Source organism: Hibiscus syriacus, unplaced genomic scaffold (genome assembly GCF_006381635.1).
Source record: "Hibiscus syriacus cultivar Baekdansim isolate YM2019G1 unplaced genomic scaffold, ASM638163v2 tig00000453_pilon, whole genome shotgun sequence".
NCBI lineage: Eukaryota > Viridiplantae > Streptophyta > Magnoliopsida > Malvales > Malvaceae > Hibiscus > Hibiscus syriacus.
In genome coordinates this window covers 558,234-578,994 of record NW_024061788.1, presented here as the reverse complement: position 1 = coordinate 578,994, position 20,761 = coordinate 558,234, and the positions used below count along the sequence as shown (strand labels likewise).

General features: G+C 33.0%; 1 protein-coding gene across 1 annotated transcript; it reads left to right on the top strand.

Annotated features, from left to right (window-relative positions):
* Positions 1 to 5,260: 5,260 nt before the first annotated feature.
* Positions 5,261 to 18,817, top strand: LOC120205976. Its single transcript, XM_039205731.1, has 6 exons — positions 5,261 to 5,324; positions 5,962 to 6,503; positions 16,738 to 17,041; positions 17,158 to 17,685; positions 17,750 to 18,111; positions 18,155 to 18,817. The coding sequence occupies exons 1-6, from the start codon at positions 5,261 to 5,263 to the stop codon at positions 18,815 to 18,817; spliced, it is 2,463 nt and encodes an 820-aa protein (XP_039061662.1).
* The last annotated feature ends 1,944 nt before the right edge of the window (positions 18,818 to 20,761 follow it).

The following is a 20,761-nucleotide window of genomic DNA, read 5'->3' as shown; positions in this document are numbered from 1 at the left end:
AACGAAACAAAATTTAGCCCACTATTTTTTTATTTATTTTAATCCAGGTCCAGTGTTATTTACTGAATGGAAGAATCAGATGATTCCTTTAATGAAGTCAGAAGGAAAAAAAAAATCTGGATGCTGTAGTTTTGGTGTGATTAATGGATGATTTGTTTACACTCGACGAATACTATTAATGATAAATATCATTAATTTAATTTATAAAATTTTAAATTTTAAAAGATTCAACGTATAATTATAAATTAGTTAAAAATTTAAATATAAACTATTAAAATAAAAGGGTAACTATGTCAATGACCACTTAATTATTGCCCCTTTTCATTTTGACCAATATTTTTGAAATTTTGTCAATAAGATCACTCATTTATTTAAATGCATTCAATTAAGTCATTTGTCATCAATATCTAACGTAGACGCTGATGTGACAGTTAAAATATTTAGTATAATTACACATTTGGTCACTGTTATATATTCCATTAATTTGGTCTTAATTTTAATAAATTAAAATAAACTTAACCCTTAAATCAAATGGTGCCATATATAATGATCCAAAACTCAACTTTTAATTTTAATTTTAAAAGTTACAATAATTATATATTTATAACAAAAACAAAATTTATAACAAAACCTTTTTCTAAAAAATTGAATAACTCGAGCAATATTTTTATATTAAATTTAAAGTAAACTAAATTTATTTCCCTTTTGATATAGGTCAATCTCTTAGTGCAAAATCTTCCATGCTAATTCTACCGAGAATCTTATCAGTATAAACTTTTATTAAAGATGGACATAAAATTTTATGGTAGGAGATGTTTTTTAAAATTTTAAAAAAAGACTGTGTCAAACGTGAAAGGAATATATGTCACATTTTTCTATTAGAAATTTACTGGATAAAAATTTCTTAGTTTTATAGGTTAGACTATATCACCTTTTTCTAGTAGAATGTCATTTACAAATAATAGTAGGATAAAAATTATCTCCAGCTAACTTTATATGTATGGGCTAATCAATTAAATTTTTCTTAAAACCAAAAGAGGTTATGGTACATTGACGGGATGCTTTGAGAACCATAAATAAAATTTCTAGTAAAAATTTTATTTTTTTATAAATATAGAATATGTTGTAACTTTTAAAATCTTTTAAAATTAAAGATTTAATGATTAAGTTTACTTTAATTTATTAAAATTAGAACTAAAATGATAGAATATATAAGTAATAATGATTAAATGTGTAGTTATATTAATTTTTAACTGTCACGTCAGATTTTCTTAAATATTAAAAGAAAGTGACTTAATTAAATATATTTAAATAGTTGAGTAATATGATGACAAAATTTTAAAAATATTGGTCTAAATAAAAATGGACAATAATTGGTGGTCACTAGTATAGTTTACCCTTTATTTTAAATAATTTATCTTTAAAGTATTGATTAATTTATATTTATACGTTAGATTATTTAGAATTTAAAATTTTATAAATTAAAATGATGGTTTTTGTCGTTATAGTGCTCGTTGCTGTTAGTTTTTCGGCATTAATGGATGATTTTGCAAACCCCAAAACCCTAAACACGTATGTCCATATACTTTTATCGTTATTATTATTGCAGCAATAAAGAAAATGGGGAAAAGACATCACCAGCCAACATTTGCATTGCATGGACAGACAACAACTTTTTGAGCCTCACCGCCCCCAATGACCTGGATATTGGTGCCCATTTTATTTTATTGGTAAACTATATATTTAGTCATCTAATTATTCTTGTTGTTTTAGTTTTATTCATCTAACTATTTATTTTTAAAATGTTCACTAAACTTATATTTTTGTTAAAAATAAATAGAATTGGTAACGTGACAATTTTTTTATTGTTCAATGATAACATGACATTATCTTGTGGTAACACGTCAGTATCAACATTAACTTTTAAATGACAGGCGACCAAAATAGAACAAAATTATATGTTTAATGATGATTTTTGAAAAAAACTAATTAGATGACCAAAATGAAACTATAGAAATAGTGGGTGACTAAATACATAGTTTATCTTATATTATTTAAAAATATGATAAACTACATGTTTAGTACTCCGGCTATCACCTTTACTTCGTTTTCGTTATCGATCTATTTTTTAAAAAAACATATTTAATTTTACGTCTTAATTTCATTTTGACCATCCATCATTAAAAATTTAACAGAATTGACGTGGTATTCCTTATTTTTCTTTCAATGAAACTACGAGGGAGGTGGGAGGAACAATTTCCCCAAGCTTTTGATGGTTTAATTGATTTTAGGTAATTAATATTTTTGAAATCATTACACTTAAGCCCCTACACCTCCCAAATTCACTAGGTTAGTTATAATTTAGGACCCTTTCAATTTAAAAATGAAATTTCGAGTTCTATTTCTTTTTTGGTTTTTAGGACCCTTCAATTTTAAAATTAATAAAATTAAACTATAAATTCTTTAAATTATATGGTTTATTCAATTTTAAAGATCATATTTATTTCAAAGTTAAACAATTTACCCCATCATAATTCAATCTGGCTTCGTCTCTAGATTTAATATTATCTTATGGTGACACATTAGTATCACCGTCATTTTCTTAATGACATGCATGTATGATTTTTTTTAAATGTTGAATGACTAAAACAGAACAAATGTGATAGTTGTGATATTAAATATGTAGTTTACCCTTAAAAATAACTATGAATTGGACATCACAAAGGAAAGCGATTCAACTCCATTTCTTACCAATCTCTACACCTACCACGAAAAAAAGCACCCTAATGCATTAAAAAAAGTTAATTAAATATAATTAATTTTCCAAACAATAATTATAGCTTAACTATGAAAAATTATTCCCCTAATCTTTGAATAAGTAAGATATCATACAGTTGTCCAACAGATGAAAATAAAGCGTTTTTAGCTGTCTTTTTTTTATTGGTTTGGCTTGTTTCTTTAGTGTGTGTATGTTTTGTCCATATCCCTTTTGTTTATATATACTTTTATACCAAGCTTCAAATGCTTGTCCAAATACTTTAAAGAAAGCTGCCAAAATGGATACTATAAACAATTTGCAAGTTTTAATTTAATTACAGGACAAACAAGAAATGTAACACAGGGTAAGAGGAAAAAAATCTGGTTTTGTGAAGGGTGATAACACATTGATAAAACAACAACTTAAACGACAAACAAACAAACTCCAATGTTAAATGTGATGTTGGAGACAAACTTAGATTATCTAATTACAGTACAAAGATGGCTGAAAATCCAAGGTCATTAATTGTAAAGATAGCCCTTTGACAAAGAGGTGAAGTAAAGGCATGTCCTTTAAGCATACAATTTCAACCAAACTTTAATGGCGAGTTTTTAGAATTTTTGTTGTTTGAAATGGTTGATTCCACTAAATTCACCTTTGTTATGATTTGAAATTTAAAATGTGCATTCTTCTTTTTAGAAGATTCGAGTTCAAGTAGTTGCATCTACACAAATGTGTATTTGTTATTAATAATTAAAATATATTTTGAACATATACTATATTATGATCATTTTAAATTATTCGAAGAAAAAGAATTCGATGAAAATTATAAAGGTAAAACCAATAAATAACTTTTGAAATAATGAATCTATTTATCATTAAACATCTTCTTGAATATAGCGATAAATAAATTTTATATTAAATCAATGAAATATTTTAATAAAATAGTTAAAAATTAATATTAAAAATTTATTTTATTGTAAAATAATTTATCATTTCACTTATGATATTATTGATTTTTATTTTATTAAATGTATTATTATTACATCCTCCTTAATTCTAATAATTGTATCATTATAAAATTTATTAAGTGGCCTTAGAGGTAAAAAGGAAGGTTATCCTCTCTAGAGGTTTTGGGTTCGAACAACTGCGTTTGTAGGGTGTGTGTTATCGATAAATATATTTTTGAAAAAAAAATAATTAGATGACCAAAATGAAACCATGTGAATAATTGGATGATTAAACATATAATTTACTCAAATATTAATTATTCTATAAAAAAAAGTTTATACATTTTAATTGAATAGACATTTAATTAATTTATAATACAACGTGAATCAAATCCTTAATATATACATATATTAAAAATCAGGTCAATATATATAATTTTAACAGCAGAAAGGTTTGCATATCCCAACGAAGCATAGGCCAACGACACGTGGTTTGAAGTTTGGCTCTAATTCTTACTTAAAAATTTGATTACGTCCGATATTGTTTGCTCAATGTATCAATTTAAATGAAGAGATAATGGTCAATATTATACGTTTTCGGTAAGTCAAACTATATATTGCAGATATTTGACACCATAGAATATAATTTATTGTTATTAAATAAAAAATATCTTTTGTAAGGAAAATAAAATATATATTTTTAATAAAAAGTTCAAAATAAAATAAATGATAGTGTCTATTTCCTAATGTTCTTCCGTAATACGTTGGGGAATCCTAATTTAATAAATCACCATTGAACACAAAAAGTCATCCCTGCCCTTTACTATTTTACAAAATTGGATTGGAGAGTAAATAATATCATGATTTTTTTAATTAGTCCGAGGTATTACATGATTATATTTGTTTAAAAGATTTTTAATAATTTAATACTAGACGTTTATATAGTGACAATAAATTCAAATCTAAGATATTTAGATTCTAGGAATAATAAACAATTCTTCAACCACAAAAATTATTTAATTCCTATATAATATAAATTTTTTAATGCACTTTTTCTTATCTTATTAATAATGTACATATTTTATCGACATAATTGTACCAAGTTTAAATCTTTTAAAGAAAATGTTCTCTTAAATTATTCAATAAATTCTAAATAATATGAAGTTAATGCTAAAAAATATTGGTTTGATATTTGGATTGAAAATGACAATTAATGTCTAAAGTTATTAGTTGGGTAAAGCTTGCAGAATGGTGGGGTAAACATTCCACCCAAATCATGTTCCCGATTTCCCTTTTAGAATACAAATTGAATTATTGCATCTAAGCGTAATGACATTCAAACTTGTGATTATTCAATAATATAACTCTTCCGGAAGCTTATAGTTGTTGCATGCATCTATGGCATCTTGCTTTTCTGTATTATTTTTTCATGATTTTTTTCCATATTTGACAACAGATTTAAAACCAAGGGTTGACTGAAACTAAGAAAAGAAGTTCGGTTGATTACGAGGGGCAATACTGACTGTCCACTAAAAAAAGGTCAGGGGTAATAATGGTGGGCAAGGGCGAGAGGCAACCGGCATTTAATGCGGACATGTTTGTATTAACTGCTAGTAGTAAGTGAGGGAATTGATTGGTCTAAGCTCCCAACTCTCAAAGGATTCAACTTTAAAGAAACGAAAATATTTTGCTCTATCTCAGAGAAAACAAGACAGTCTCTCCTCCCTTTCTCTTCTTTTGCGTGAACTTCCTTCTTGTTGAGAGTCTTTTCTTGACGTTCTGATTCTTTTTCTGGGGAATTTGGGATGCTTATGAATCTGGGTTTTGCATTTTTTGTGGGGTTAATACCTGGGATGGTTTTAAATTTGAATTGGAACCCTCAAACAATGGGCCCTTAAAGGTTCATATTCTAAAGAGAGTTCTTTGATCTAAGCCAAAGCTTTTGTTTTTCTTATTCTAATCATATAGATACTTTGTTTTCCCTTTCCTCTTCTTTATGACCATTTCTTCTTTGATCTTATAAAAGCAGAGTTTTGGTTCAGCAATATTTGTTTGGCAAATAAAGTAAAGTGCTTTGCTATTTACAAAAAGAGCTAAAGCTTGATTCTTTGAAACTCGTTGTGCTTTTATTCAAGGCTTCTTTGAACTAGAAAGTTTGCTTCTCTGGTTCTATTAGCCGAGATTTTTGATAGAGACAAAAGAGGAAGGTATTCATGCATTTTTCACTATGGAAACCAATATCCCATTGTGCAGCTTTAATAGCAGAAAAGAAAACCAGAAGAATAAACGGTTCCGGTTTGAGGGAGGACTCGGAGATGAAGCCTTCAATGCTCCGACAATTGCAAGAAAACAGGCTCAGGGAAGCTCTGGAGGAAGCATCCAAAGATGGGTCGCTTACTAAATCCCAAGGCATTGATCATTCGTCTTTGAACCAAGAAGGGAGCATTGGAAGGTCGAGGTCATTGGCTAGGCTCCGTGCCCAAAATGAATTCTTGAACGCCACTTCACTTTTTGCAGACCGTACGGTTTGTGCGCAAGACTCCGTTCCTGGCCTCCATGATGCATTTTCCAAGTTCCTCACTGTGTACCCCAAGTTTCAAGCAACCGATAAGGTTGACCATTTGAGAGAGGAGGAATACGGCCACTTGTCTGAATCTTCTACAAAGGTATGCCTTGATTACTGTGGTTTTGGGTTGTTCTCTTATACTCAAACTCAAGAGAACTGGGATACAACGATATTTAATTTGTCTGAAGTAACTGCTAATTTTAGTAATCATGCTCTTTATGGAGGTGCCGTGAGTGGAACTATGGAGTATGATATAAAGACTAGGATTTTTTATCATTTAAACATACCTGCTAATGAGTATGCTCTTGTGTCAATACACATTTTCGTCCTATTAAGATTCAAATTTCTAAAAATAGGATATGATTTTATTAGGATTCAACTTCTAAAAATAGGATAGAGTTCTACTATTATTTAAATTCTTAAAGATAGGATCCACAAGCATTATAAATAGTCATTGTAACTCACTATTGTAACACATTCGAAGAAGGATATACGAAATACCAAATAAAAAATTACAAGCAACTCGTAGTCATTTTTTGAAGCATTTATATTTTGAAAGGTAAAGTTTATACCTTCGCATGTTATTTTTCCTTACTCTTGTTATGTTTTGATTCAAAAGAAAACTGAGAGAAGTGTTTTTGGCCGATGAACAATGGTGTTTTCGAGATCTATTTTTGTAGATCTAATTCTCGAGGCATGTTTTTTTGAAAAACTATTCAGATTTTTATAAACGGGTCGTGTGGATCCGCGTGTTTTGTCGTTTTTTTCTTCGATTGACTTTTAATTTTGACCCCTAATTCATTTTTATTTTAATTTAACCCTTATTATTTCTATATATATATATATATATATATATATATATATATATTATATTATATTTATTTATTTATTTATTATAATTTTTTTCATTTTTTTTGCGTTATATTATATTATTTTCTATTATATATATATATATATATATTATTATTTTTTATCTATTTTTACTTATTTATTATTTTTTTACTATATTTTCCTAACGGTATATATATATATTCTTACTTCATTTTATTTTATATTTTTATGATTACTATTTTTTAGTTAATATTATATGTATATTTATTTTTTATTTATTTATTATTATTGTTACTATTTAGTATTTTATTATATTATACATACATTTTTATATATTTTTTATTTTTTTATTTTATTTATACTATTTATTTATTTTCATTATGATTTTAGTTTCTTTGTTCTTCTTCTTATTATTTTTTTAAAAACACTTTACCTTTTTTATTCTTTTTTGTATATATATTTTTTTCTTCATTTATTTTATTTTATTCAATTTCATTTTTTTATTTGTTTCATCCAATTATTTTATGTTTATTATTATTGATTTCATTTATTTCCTTGGTTTACTCTTTAGTTTTATTATTTTCTTTTATTATTATTATTTTCTTTTAACATCTTATTTTAATTTTTTAAGGGTATTTCCGTAAACTCATTAAAGGTAAGTAATTCGGATCAAATTTTACCTTTTAATTTAACTTGTAATTTTCTTAATCAAAGACAACTGGAAATTACGTAGTATCGAAAGGGCGGTTCAAGGGTGCTAATCCTTCTTGACCGTAACCGACTCACGAACCCGACACATCTTTGGAAAGACGCAGATCAGGTAAGAAATAGGGTATCTGATCAACCCATTTGTTTTAAATAAATGATTGGTGGCGACTCCCAATCCATATTTTTTAAGTCGAAACCCAATTCCGGGGCCTAACCGAAAGGCGGTTGCGACAGCTTGGCGACTCCACTGGGGACACAGGTAAGTGAGTCAGGCTAAGGTAATTTCTAGTTGTCTTTTTAATGAAAATGTAAGTTTAAATTTTAAGATAACATTTCGATCCTTATTACTTACTTTTGATTATATTTTCGAGTAAATAGTTGTACTGACCGTTTTTTAATGATTTCAGCCCTTAAAGATTTTTCATCCAAAGACTCTATACCTGAGCTCCGAACCCGTTTTAAGTAGGGGTGAAAGCGACGCATTCGTGTGAATTTACTCATCGTATGAGCCTAGCAAGTAACCTTCGGGATTCATATACCTTATGCCTTTGTGTGAATTTATTCTCCGTATGGGCATAAGGGAATGTTTCCTCTCGAGTTTAACTTAGTCCACATAAGCCTGTGATGGGTTTAGAACTAAAGATCTGGTAAGCCCAATGGGGCATCAGCAAGGAGAACTCGAGTATCTTTTTTTAGAACCTAAACCCGGAGATTACAAGGAGTTAGGGCCCACCCCAAAATCTCGTTTTAAACCCCTAGGATGCCGAAATTATTTTTTGTTTTACTTTCTATTCAAAACATGTGAACTAGAAATTTATGCGGTTAGGACTTGTTCAAAATCAACTTGCGAGATAGAGATCATATCCGGGAATGAATAATAAGCATGTGAGGTAGATATCATGTGGGGTAAGACTTTTATTTTTATGATTGCTTTGATTATTATCTTTACCTTACTAATTCTTTTTATTTTTTTCCTCTCTTTTATTTTATTTCCATCATCTGCATCATTCAAAAGAGGTGTTGATCCACCAAAAAACGTGTTCGTTAACCATAAATAATCTGCATTAATGGACAAAGGTGTTGTAATACAGGAGATTAAAAACCCTGATGTACGACTATGGTCCGAGAAGCCTCAGAAAGAAAAGGGAGTCAGTCTTTAAGGAAGTTATGTGTCAGAGCTTGTTAGAAGAATGATCGAAAACAGAAGTTTAGTCAGCGGTTTGGTGACGTTGCACTTTTGCTTCATGTTAAGATCGGCGAGCCCTTAATCAGAGCCTTGGTTCAATTCTGGAACCCGGGATATAGTTGCTTCACTTTTAACCAAGAGGACATAGTACCTACCATCGAGGAGTATACTACACTATTGCACTGTGAAAGCATTAAACTAGAGCGAGCCTACATCAAACACATCAAGAGTCAGCCTTTCAAGAACAGACTGGCTAAGTTGCGGGAGTAGACGAAAAATGGGTAATTGACCGGACTCAGCGCAGAGGTAGTGGGGAAGGAATTGAATGGATTCACATAAGGCAATTAATGAAGAACCACCCTGATGAGTGGAAGACTATAGACCTTTTTGCACTAGGTCTGTACGGGTTGATTATCTTTTCGAAGGCATTGGGTTGCATTAACGCAGCCGTGGTAGAATTGTTTGAACAACTTCCGAGACGAATCAACCCCGCACCGACCATCTTAGCCGAAACCTTTCGGTCTCTTAATCATTGTCGAAGATCTGGTGGAGGTAGGCTCGTTGGGTGTATTCAACTCCTTCAAGTCTGGATTCACAACCATTTCTGGAAGATTAACGGGGTCGCATACCGCCGATTTAGCACCACATATTCACCTTTAGGGGAGTTCATCACAATGAAATGGCATGAAGGTGCTTCAAAGGAAAAGTGGATGAAAGTTTTTACACATCTTCAGGATCGAGATATTACCTGGAGAGCCCCCTGGTTGTTCCTCGGTGACGTTCTTTTCCGGTGTGGGGATTCTGATACTATAATTTTACTCGGACTTTGGGGTGCAGTTGGGTATGCTCCATTGTTAGCACTTAGACAGTATGGGGTACGTCAGTTTGTCCCCGCAACATATGGACTAATTAAATCAGAGTTTGTGTATAGCGGTGACAGTTATAAGAAGATGATCAGGGAAACATCTGAGTCATGGAAGAAAGTATTTCGAATGGATGTCGTTGCTACCAGAGACATGCTTACTCGGGATTATATGGAGTGGCGAAGATTGAGAAATAATGATAACGTCCCGGTCTCAGGCATGTCCTTTCCAGACTGGAGATAGCCAAGACAGAGTTTGAAGCTGTGAATAGCGAGCTGAAGCAGAGGATTAAGGAACTTGAAACTGAACGTTATCAATAGAAACTCGAGGCCGACTCATAGAAAGATAAAGTAGACAAACTAGAAAGAGAACATAAAAAAGTCCATTTTGAGCTTGAAGACTTGAGAAAGGGGTATCAAGATACGGTCAAAGATAACTCCAAGTTGAAGGTGTCTTATGAGTACTGGAAAGATGAAGCTCACAGCTTGAAAAGAAAATTCGAGGGGCCTGATGAGAGAGCCTGGAAAGAACAGATAAAAACTGCCCAGAGATGCTTTAGTAGACAGCCAGCATCAAAACCAACGCTTGAAAATCTAGATGGCTGATCTGGAGAAACAACATGAGAGAGATAGCAAAACAATAGCTGAGTTAGAAACTATTGTAGATGAGTTCAAGAAGAAAGCAAGCAAGCTTTAGATAGTGCCCTTCGACAGAGGTTTACAGTGGCGTTTCCGTTGGGAGCAAGCACAACAAAGGGTGAAGGCCAGAGACGCAGTCATCCGAGACTTCCTGGATCAAGTACAGAAGACAGATCGCCATCTACACGGCCTGGCAAGGGAAGCTGGAGTGATCCAACAAGGCATACAACCAATGACAGATAAAAACAGAAGACTTGTCAACCTGCTGGAAGCTGTTCGGGGTCTAGAGGATTTAGTCCGAATGTACCTTTGATTGTTTTTATGTCTCTTACAAGATAAAACATTTTTGTCGAAATAAGGATTATTTATAATAATGGACACTTTTCTAGATCAATGCCTCGAACATTTCATGTATTTTTTTTTATTTTGCGTTGTGCATCTACATTTCATATTTAAGCATTTTCATAAACATGAAATTTCTTCATGGAGGATTCGATGAAGTGGTTTTAACCACATGGAAGCAAGATTGTAACATTAAAAAAACTGAAAACAATACAGTGGGAACCTGATCAGCTGATTGTATGACAAACCCTGTCAAGATGATCTAAGAAAAGAATCCTCATATCCTAAGGGCTACGATGTTGAAGCTGTTAGCTGTTATTACATAAGAAGCCCCAAACATTCCTCTGAAAACTGTAAGGCGCTTGTCGAAGAAGGGGGCATGGCATATACCATTTGTACTTAGAGGATTGTTTTGTTTGAACACGTCTTTGATCTTTCATGTTTGCTTATTCTTTTAAATGATTGAATTTATGCTGCTTTCTAAGGTGGAGCAATTGAACAAATTTTAATCTTTAGTTCTTCGAATATTAAATGAATTATTGATTCTTTTAATTCTTCAAGAATTATAGATTTTTGACATGTGGAAAGATTAGACCTTTCGTACCCTGTCTCAAACCCCAGAATAAAATACCTTGATTCTTTGCCCAAAACAACTCATGGTCATTACCAAAAGACGAAATTTTGACATTACCTCCTTTTGAAATTCTTGAACATTACCTTTATCTTTTTGATACACTCATACCTTTCTTTGAGTCAATAAGATCACACCATTGTCTTTTTTAGACTAAAAAATAATCTTTCTTACCATTAAAACCCAAGGCATTGAGTTGTTCATTTTAACATGAGCATTCTTCTAAAGAACCAACTTGGGGCATCTTGCGGGGAGCCTGAACATTGAGACAACTGGGAAAAAAGAAGAAGAATTCATTCGAAATAATTCTATCATACATTAATTACACTGTTTTCATGTGAATAGAATTAATCTTGAAAATCTTTCCTCCTGGGGATACCTTTTCTATGAAGATTTACATGTATGAAATGATGAACGGCTTTCTTTCTTTATCCCTTCACAACAGGAGAAAAAATATATCCCTTGTGTCCCTTTTTGAGCCTGTAGTATTTTTCTTCTGATTCAACCCTAACCAAGGATCACCCTCCACACTGGGGGGCAAGGTGGAAGAAATATGCTCACATGAGCGAAGACATTGATTCAGATGAGATACCAAAAGGTGAACCAAATGGCAAGTGCGAAGATCCAATCAAGAACAAAAAAGAAAAGAAGCAAAAAAGCAAAAAAAAAACAAAGAAAAACAAAGAAAAAAGAGAAACAAGAAAAAAAATCAAAAAGAAAAAGGGACAAAAAACACATGCAAAGATTCCCTAAAAAATGGCACATCAAGCTTCAAACTATGAGATTGATCAAGCACAATCATTCCCGAATCACTGAATCACTTCACTGAAGATCATAGAGCATCAAGAGAGAGAAACATTTTGAGCAGGATTGAAGACATCATAATGAATTGATCATTGGTTCAACACCCTGAAACACTTGTTTGAAATGGCACATCAAGCTTCAAACTATGAGATTGATCAAGCACAATCATTCCCGAATCACTGAATCACTTCACTCGAAGATCATAGAGCATCAAGAGAGAGACATTTTGAGCAGGACATGATTGAAGGCATCAGAATGAATTGATCCTTGGTTCAACACCCTGAAATACTTGTTTGGGCCTATTTATCTTTTTCTTTCATAACCATGAACCATGACATACATTACGTGCCTTAAAAGTCCCTTCTAATCATACATGGATTTCTAAACATAAGAGATTATCTTCAGATTTCATCCCGCCCATCAAGATTAATCTTTGTTTGCAAAAAACAATGTAATTAATGCATGGTAGAGAAAAATAACAAAGTGGGGTTCAAGACGTAAATCCTGAATAACGTCTTGAAACCAAAGGAGGGTTCGAGTTGAAAACCTAAAAAGGCGGCTCGAATATAAAAATTGTGCAACTGAGGCGATCACACAAATTCCTTGATACGACATCACACAACCCTAGTGTGACCACGAAGGTTGGGAGTCAGAGAACACTTCCAGTAGAGGAGCATGCAAGCTACCCCATCAAACCTTTGAGCATCAAATTCCAAACCTTTAACCAAACACAATAACCTGAGACCTTTTTATCATTTCCTTACTTAACCATTTCCCAAAGATAGCTTTGATCTTGGCACGTGTCAAATAGCTATAATTTATTGAAGGATTAACATTGTACTTAAACATTTGATATCCAATGAACTCTAGTTTTATGATTCGTCTCAATTGTAAAACCGTGAAAGAGACAATATTTTCAAAACTTTTGATTAAACATTTTTCGAAACTCTTTATTGATATTTTCAGAACTTTGAAAATAAAAAAGAAAAAAAAACATTTTTTTTCAAACAAGACAGTCTCTCTAGAGTGGATCTTGGTAAATGACATGTGACTCTTAGACACAAAACTCATGCTCAGAAACAATGCTGAAGCAAGAAATGAGGAACATTTGGGGCATCTTTGAAGATTCAACATCAAATATTGGGGCATTTTTGGATATTGGGGCATCATTTGGGGATTCAACATCCTAATGCAAATTATCAGACCTTTTTCAGGAGATAAAATATAACCAATTCATGTTACATGCATCTTATGCATACATTTTAGAGCATCATATTTATCATTTTCTACATACATAATTTTTGCAGCTTTTAGAGTCAAGTTTCAACTTCAAGACGAAGGATACTCGATTCAAAAGCACCTTTAAATATTCATGTTGGTTTTCTTAACTCAGCAGCAAGAAACTACACTTCGACCAACTCGACAGATTGAAAGTTTCTCTCGAACTCACAATTTGCTCGAGAGTAGCTTTCAACTTCACAACGAAGGATATCTAACTCGAAGCCAAACATCCACGATTTCAAATCCACGACGGAGGATATCGTGCCACTCAAGACAACACAAGTTCAACTTCACAACGAAGGACAGCTGGTTGTCAACAATAATTTTCCTAATTTCAGAGCCAATTTCAACTTCACAGCGAAGGATATTGGACTCAAGACAACGCAAGTTCAACTTCACGACGAAGGGATCGCTGGTTGTCAATAAACAATTTCCCAATTTCATAGCCAATTTCAACTTCACAATGAAGGATATTGGACTCCAGACAAAGCAAGTTCAACTTTATGACGAAGGGACCGCTGGTTGTCAACAAACAACTTCTCAATTTTAGAGCCAATTTCAGCTTCACAACGAAGGATATTGGACTCTAGACAACGCAAGTTCAACTTCACGACGAAGGGACCGCTGGTTGTCAATAAACAATTTCCCAATTTCAGAGCTAATTTCAACTTCACAGCGTAGGATATTGGACTCAAGACAACGCAAGTTCAACTTCACGATGAAGGGACCGTTGGTTGTCAATAAACAACTTCCCAATTTCAGAGCCAATTTCAACTTCTCAGCGAAGGATCTTGGACCCAAGACAACACAAGCTCAACTTCACGACGAAGGGGCGGCTGATTGTCAACAAATTCTCATTCAGAGTCAATTTCAACTTCACAGCGAAGGATATTGGACTCGAGACAACACAAGTTCAACTTCACAACGAAGGGATGGCTGGTTGTCAACAAACAATTTCCTGGTTCCAGAGCCAATTTCAACTTCACGACGGAGGATATTGGACTCGGAACAATGCTACTTACTTGGATTTCAACTTCACAACGAAAGGTATCAAATTTCAGGCTCAACTTCACGACTAAAGGGGCCACCCGCGGTTTCAACTTCACGACGAAGGGAATCGTGCACACAAGCATCATCCATCTTTAGATTGGATTTCAACTTCACGACGAAGGATATCCAACTCAAAGAAGGAGTATCTGTTAACAAAGACCTTCGAGTTCGACTACGCTCAGCTCCAAGGCACATCATTTACAGCATAACTCAAGGCTAGAAGGGTTATCTGCCATCAAAATTGTCGAGTTCGATACCATTCAGCTCGATGACATATCAATCGCACTACTTTCCAGTTGCAGTCGAGGTTTTCAAGTCGAGAAGAGGACCTGGGTTAACCGTGCTTTGTGACAAGCAACCATTTTCAAGCAAAAGCTATCTGTCAATGAAGATTTCTGAGTTCGATTCCGATCAAAGGACTTTAAACCGAGAAGAAGACTGAAGGGCAACGAGAAGCCACGTGTTGATTCAAATTCTGAACTACGGCTTCAATTTCATATCATTTCAAGATGAACTCGGCTTCACGACGGAGGAGTCATCCGTAACTCAATTCGACAGGGAGTTATTGAAACATCAGAGTCTATTTTCAACTCCACTGAACGAAAAGTGTGTCTTTTAATCTTTGCCTATCCCCGTTACACGACTATGGGCAAAGAGGGGCAGCTGTCAATACATCTTTTCGTCCTACTAAGATTCAAACTCCTAAAAATAGGATATAATTTTGCTAGGATTCAAACTCCTAAAAATATGATAGAGTTCTACTATTATTTAAATTCCTAAAGATAGGATCCACAAGCATTATAAATAGTCATTGTAACTCACTATTGTAACACATTCGGAGAAGGATATACGAAATACCAAGCAAAAAATTACAAGCAACTCGTAGCCATTTTTCGAATCATTTATATTTTGAAAGGTAAAGTTCATACATTCGCATGTTATTTTTCCTTACCCTTGTTGTGTTTTGATTCGAAAGAAAACTGAGAGAAGTGTTTTTGGCCGAAGAACGGAGGCGTTTTCGAGATCTATTTTTGTAGATATAGTCCCCAATGCTTGTATTTTTGAAAAACTATTCGGATTTTTATAAACAGGTCGTGTGGATCCGCGTGTTTTGTCGTTTTTTCTTCGATTGACTTTTAATTTTGACCCCTAATTCATTTTTTATTTTAATTTAACCCTTATTATTTATATATATATATATATATATTTATTTATTTATTTATTATAATTTTTTTTTCATTTTTCTTTGCGTTATATTATATTATTTTCCTATTATATATATATATATTATATTATTATTTTTTATCTATGTTTACTTATTTACTATATTTTTTTACTATATTTTTCTAACGTTATATATATATATTCTTACTTCATTTTATTTTATATTTCTATGATTATTATTTTTTAGTTAATATTATATGTATATTTATTTTTCATTTATTTATTATTATTGTTACTATTTAGTATTTTATTATATACATACATTTTTATATATATTTTATATTTTATTATTTATTTATACTATTTATTTATTTTCATTATGTTTTTAATTTCTTTGTTCTTATTATTAGTTTTCTTTTTTAAAAACACTTTACCTTTTTTATTCTTTTTTGTATATATATTTTTCTTCATTTATTTTATTTTATTCAATTTCATTTTTTCATTTGTTTCATCCAATTTTTTTATATTTTTTATTATTGGTTTACTCTTTAATTTTGTTATTTTCTTTTATTATTATTATTTTCTTTTAACATCTTATTTTAATTTTTTAAGGGTATTTCCGTAAACTCATTAAGGGTAAGTAATTCGGATCAAATTTTACCTTTTAATTTAACTTGTAATTTTCTTAATCAAAGACAACTGGAAATTACGTAGTACCGAAAGGGCGGTTCAAGGGTGCTAATCCTTCCTTGACCGTAACCGACTCCCGAACCCGACACATCTTTGGAAAGACGCAGATCAGGTAAGAAATATGGTATCCGATCAACCCATTTGTTTTAAATAAATGATCGGTGACGACTCCCGATCCATATTTTTTAAGTCGAAATTCAATTTCGGGCCTATCCGAAAGACGGTTGCGACACCTATCGGCGTTTAAGTTGCTAGCTGAAGCTTACCCTTTTCAGACCAATAAGAAACTGTTGACGATGTTTGATCACGAGAGTCAGTCGGTGATTTGGATGGCTCAGTGCGCTAAAGAGAAAGGCGCTAAGGTTTACAATGCCTGGTTCAAATGGCCTTCCTTGAAACTATGCTCTAGGGAGCTGAGGAAGCAGATTTCGAACAAGAAAAAGAGGAAGAAAGGCCACGCGAATGGCCTTTTTGTGTTTTCAGTTCAGTCTAGAGTGACTGGGGCAAAGTATTCTTACCAGTGGATGGCCCTTGCCCAACAAAACCATTGGCATACATTGCTTGATGCAGGGTCATTAGGTCCCAAGGATATGGATTCACTTGGCTTGTCCTTATTTAGGCCGGATTTTATTATTACGTTGTTTTATAGGTTGTTTGGATATGATCCAACTGGTTTTGGATGCCTTTTGATCAAGAAATCTTTGATGTCAAGCTTGCAAATTCCATATGGATATACGGGTCTGGAATGGTGAAGATCCTCCCTGTTTATCCACAGTACTCGAGTGATTCTGTTGATGGACTTGATGTTTTAGTTGGACTTGAGGATGAAACAGCTGAACACAATAAAGAATCATTGCCTGAGAGAAACGGTGGGTCACAAATGCCTGCCTTTTCAGGTGTTTTCACTTCCAATCAGGTCAGGGATGTGTTTGAAACAGAGATGGATCATGATAATAGCTCGGAAAGGGATGGAGCAAGCACCATTTTTGAGGAAGATGAGAACCTTTCAGTTGGTGATCTCATGAGAAGCCCGGTTTTCAGTGAAGATGAATCATTGGACAATTCGTACTGGATTGATTTGGGGCAGAGTCCATTTGGGTCCGATAAATCTGGCCAACTAATCAGACCAAATCCAGACTCAAACTTACTGCCATCATTGTTTTCTAGGAAGAGAAACAATAAGCGGCTGTCTCCAAAAGTGACTTCAAAAATATCTGAGTCCAGTTTCCGATGACAGCAAGTTGAACACAAGATTGCGAGGAGATTCTGTGTTATCTTTTGATGCAGCTGTATTGTCTGTGTCCCATGATTTGGACCAAATTAAGAAGATCCCTAAAGAAGAACCTACTGAATTGGACCCTGGTTTAGGAGATGTTGGGAGGTATAAAAATTCCAAGTATGTTGGGGAGATACAAGAAGATTCTGACTTGGAATGCTTGAGTTCCGAGGTAAATGGATTCAAACCGAAGAATGGAATGCTTGAGAATACCTTTGCCTCTGAAGTTTACGAAGGAAAAAAAGCAAGTGCTATCAGGAGAGAGACAGAGGGTGAGTTTAGACTGCTGGGAAGGAGAGAAGGGAGCAGGTTTGCCAATGGTAGATTTTTCGGTTTGAATGGGGAAGACCGAGTGGCAAGTATGGATCGCAGAGTATCCTTTAGCGTGGAAAATAACTGCATGAGAATCCAAGCAGGTTGGAGCTGGTGAAATATCATTGACTACCTTGCCTGATGATGAATCCTTACTTGATGAAGTGTATGATGATGATGATGATATTCTAGAGTGCAGTAGAAGGGAACCTGAGATAATCTGCCATCACCTTGATCATGTGAATATGTTGGGTCTAAACAAAACTACCCTTAGACTGCGATACCTGATCAATTGGCTAGTTACCTCATTACTTCAACTTCGGTTACCAAGTTCAGATGAAAGCAAGGGAGTCCATCTTGTGCAAACATATGGTCCGAAGATCAAATACGAAAGAGGTGCTGCTGTAGCCTTTAATGTGCGGGACAACAATGGTGGACGGCTAATTGACCCAGAAGTCGTTCAGCAGCTAGCTGAGAAGAGTGGTATTTCTCTTGGCATCGGTATACTCAGTCATGTACAAGTTGTGGACGATGTGAAGCAGCAGTGCAAAGAACTTGAGCTTGAAGATTCAGCCCTGTGTCAACCAATGGCTAATGGCTGCAAAGATGGCAAAAACTTAATTTTTCGAGTCAAAGTAATTACAGCATCACTTGGTTTCCTAACCAACTTCGAAGATGTTTACAAGACATGGGCTTTTGTAGCCAAGTTTCTTAGTCCATCATTTATCAAAGACAATGATTTATCCACAATATCTGAAGGTCATTAAAGGAAAATTATAAAAACCGAAGAAGATAGAACCTACTGATATCACCTTGCAACAAGAAGGATGTGTGTACAATTCCGAACTGATTGGAGATGGTGAAGCCGGCTCGAAAGGATGCAAAGGTATGGTAGAAAGTGTTTTGTTTCCCTTGGAGTAGTTCCTTGTGAGAAGCTATATTTTTCTTTTTCTTAATTATTGTTGTAAATATATCTTTTGTGGGTCCTTTAATCATGTTTCAGCCTCATGTAGAGTGTTTTATTAGCACGTCAATTTCAGAGTCGAGTATATTGTAAATACACTTGGAAATTCGTTTTCAAGACACAATGAGAGGTTTTACTATTGGCAGAAGTATAATTGGTGATGAAGTTCAAAATTCGTGTGTGTGTATATATATAATCATCTACACAACAATCGGTTCATGTATACATGGATAATCATCTGCACAACAATATGTTCTTGCACATATAGATAATCATCTACACAACTATCTGTTCATGCATTTATGGATAACCATCTCTACAACAATCTGTTAATCTGAAATTTTGTCCAGCACATGCCTACATTTGTTCAGATACTTGTCTCAATCTAAATTTTATAGCAACCATTTAAGTCGTCACACTAGCTGGCATTGTGGTACATGAGATTTCATTTCCATCCCTGATCTTTTTGACCCTACTTTTGTCTGATCATGATGTTGGACTGTGAGTTAGGCAGATGGGTTTCGACTATCACATGGATAAATCTGCCTTAAATTGATGACTAGTCTATGGTATCTCTCAATAAAATTTAGTATGCCAATCACTTGTCATTTTGTCCCTGTTTTTCCGAGTCCAATTATGTTTAGCTCTGTGGAAATTGATGGATCCTTTTCTTCCCCGAAGTCCCCGTCAGATGCAAGAAATTCGATATTGCTGACAAGAAAAAGTTCTTTTTATGTTATTCTTCTTAAAGAAAAAGTCTTTCTTTTTTTATGACTCAAAATGGGGTAGACTAAATTCTGGCAAAGTAGCATAAATATCGATGTTGTCAAGCAACCATTCCTTGGGAAACTGAAGCATTTCAGAATATAAGGCCAAGGAAACGTTGTTGGGCCATTAACACCGATCTCGGTGAGCCTTGGATTGTAAACGAACTGGGTCAGATTCTAGTACTATTGAGCTCTACTTGATTTGAAAGTCAGAAATGGATTTAAGATTTTAACTTGAGGAGATAAAGAATAATTTTTCTAAAGTTAGGGGGGTAATTTTATAATTATTCTATAAATTTTTAAATTTTATATATAGATTAAATGTAAAAAAAATTATTGGGTTGGTTGGCCACAGCCCCTCCCACTGCCGTAGTTTTAACTTATTAAGAATTTTAGCTTATTTAAATTGTATATTAATCAAATTTTAATTAAATTGAACTCGAGTCAAGTCGAACTTGAAAAATGAGGATCTTAGTTCCCATGGTGGCTTATAACGTTGTAGATTTAAAAAGGTGGATGATATTTGCTCCGGTACATGTTGGATTTAATTTTGGGTTTTTAAAGAACATTTTAAGTTGATTGTCGAATTTTATATGATAAGTGAACTAATAATTTTATGTAAGTTTTAAAAAACATTTTTGACTTTAAAACTCAAATTTCATCCATTATATAATTATTTTTTTATTTTAATATTAATATTTAACTATTTTTAAATTAACATCTCTTTTTGCGTAACACTTTAGAAACGTACTTTAAATATATCTTCTACTCGCGTAGCAGATGACAAAGAAAAATACTTTAATAAAATCTAAATTAAAAAAATCAAATAAAACTATAAAATTCAAAGATGTAATTTGGCACCATAAATTAAAAATATTATTGTTGTTACTTTATATAAGCATAATTTTTTTTATTAAGTTAAGGTGATTACAAAGTAATATCTATTCTAAATACTCTCAATCATTTGACATTGACCACTC

Coding starts and splice junctions, on each gene's coding strand:
- LOC120205976 (XM_039205731.1), top strand. CDS start 5,261: ATGGTGGGCAAGGGCGAGAGGCAACCGGCATTTAATGCGGACATGTTT. Junction 17,042..17,157: donor GCTTGATGCAGGGTCATTAG/GTCCCAAGGATA, acceptor CTTTTGATCAAG/AAATCTTTGATGTCAAGCTT. Junction 18,112..18,154: donor TGGCAAGTATGGATCGCAGA/GTATCCTTTAGC, acceptor GAATCCAAGCAG/GTTGGAGCTGGTGAAATATC.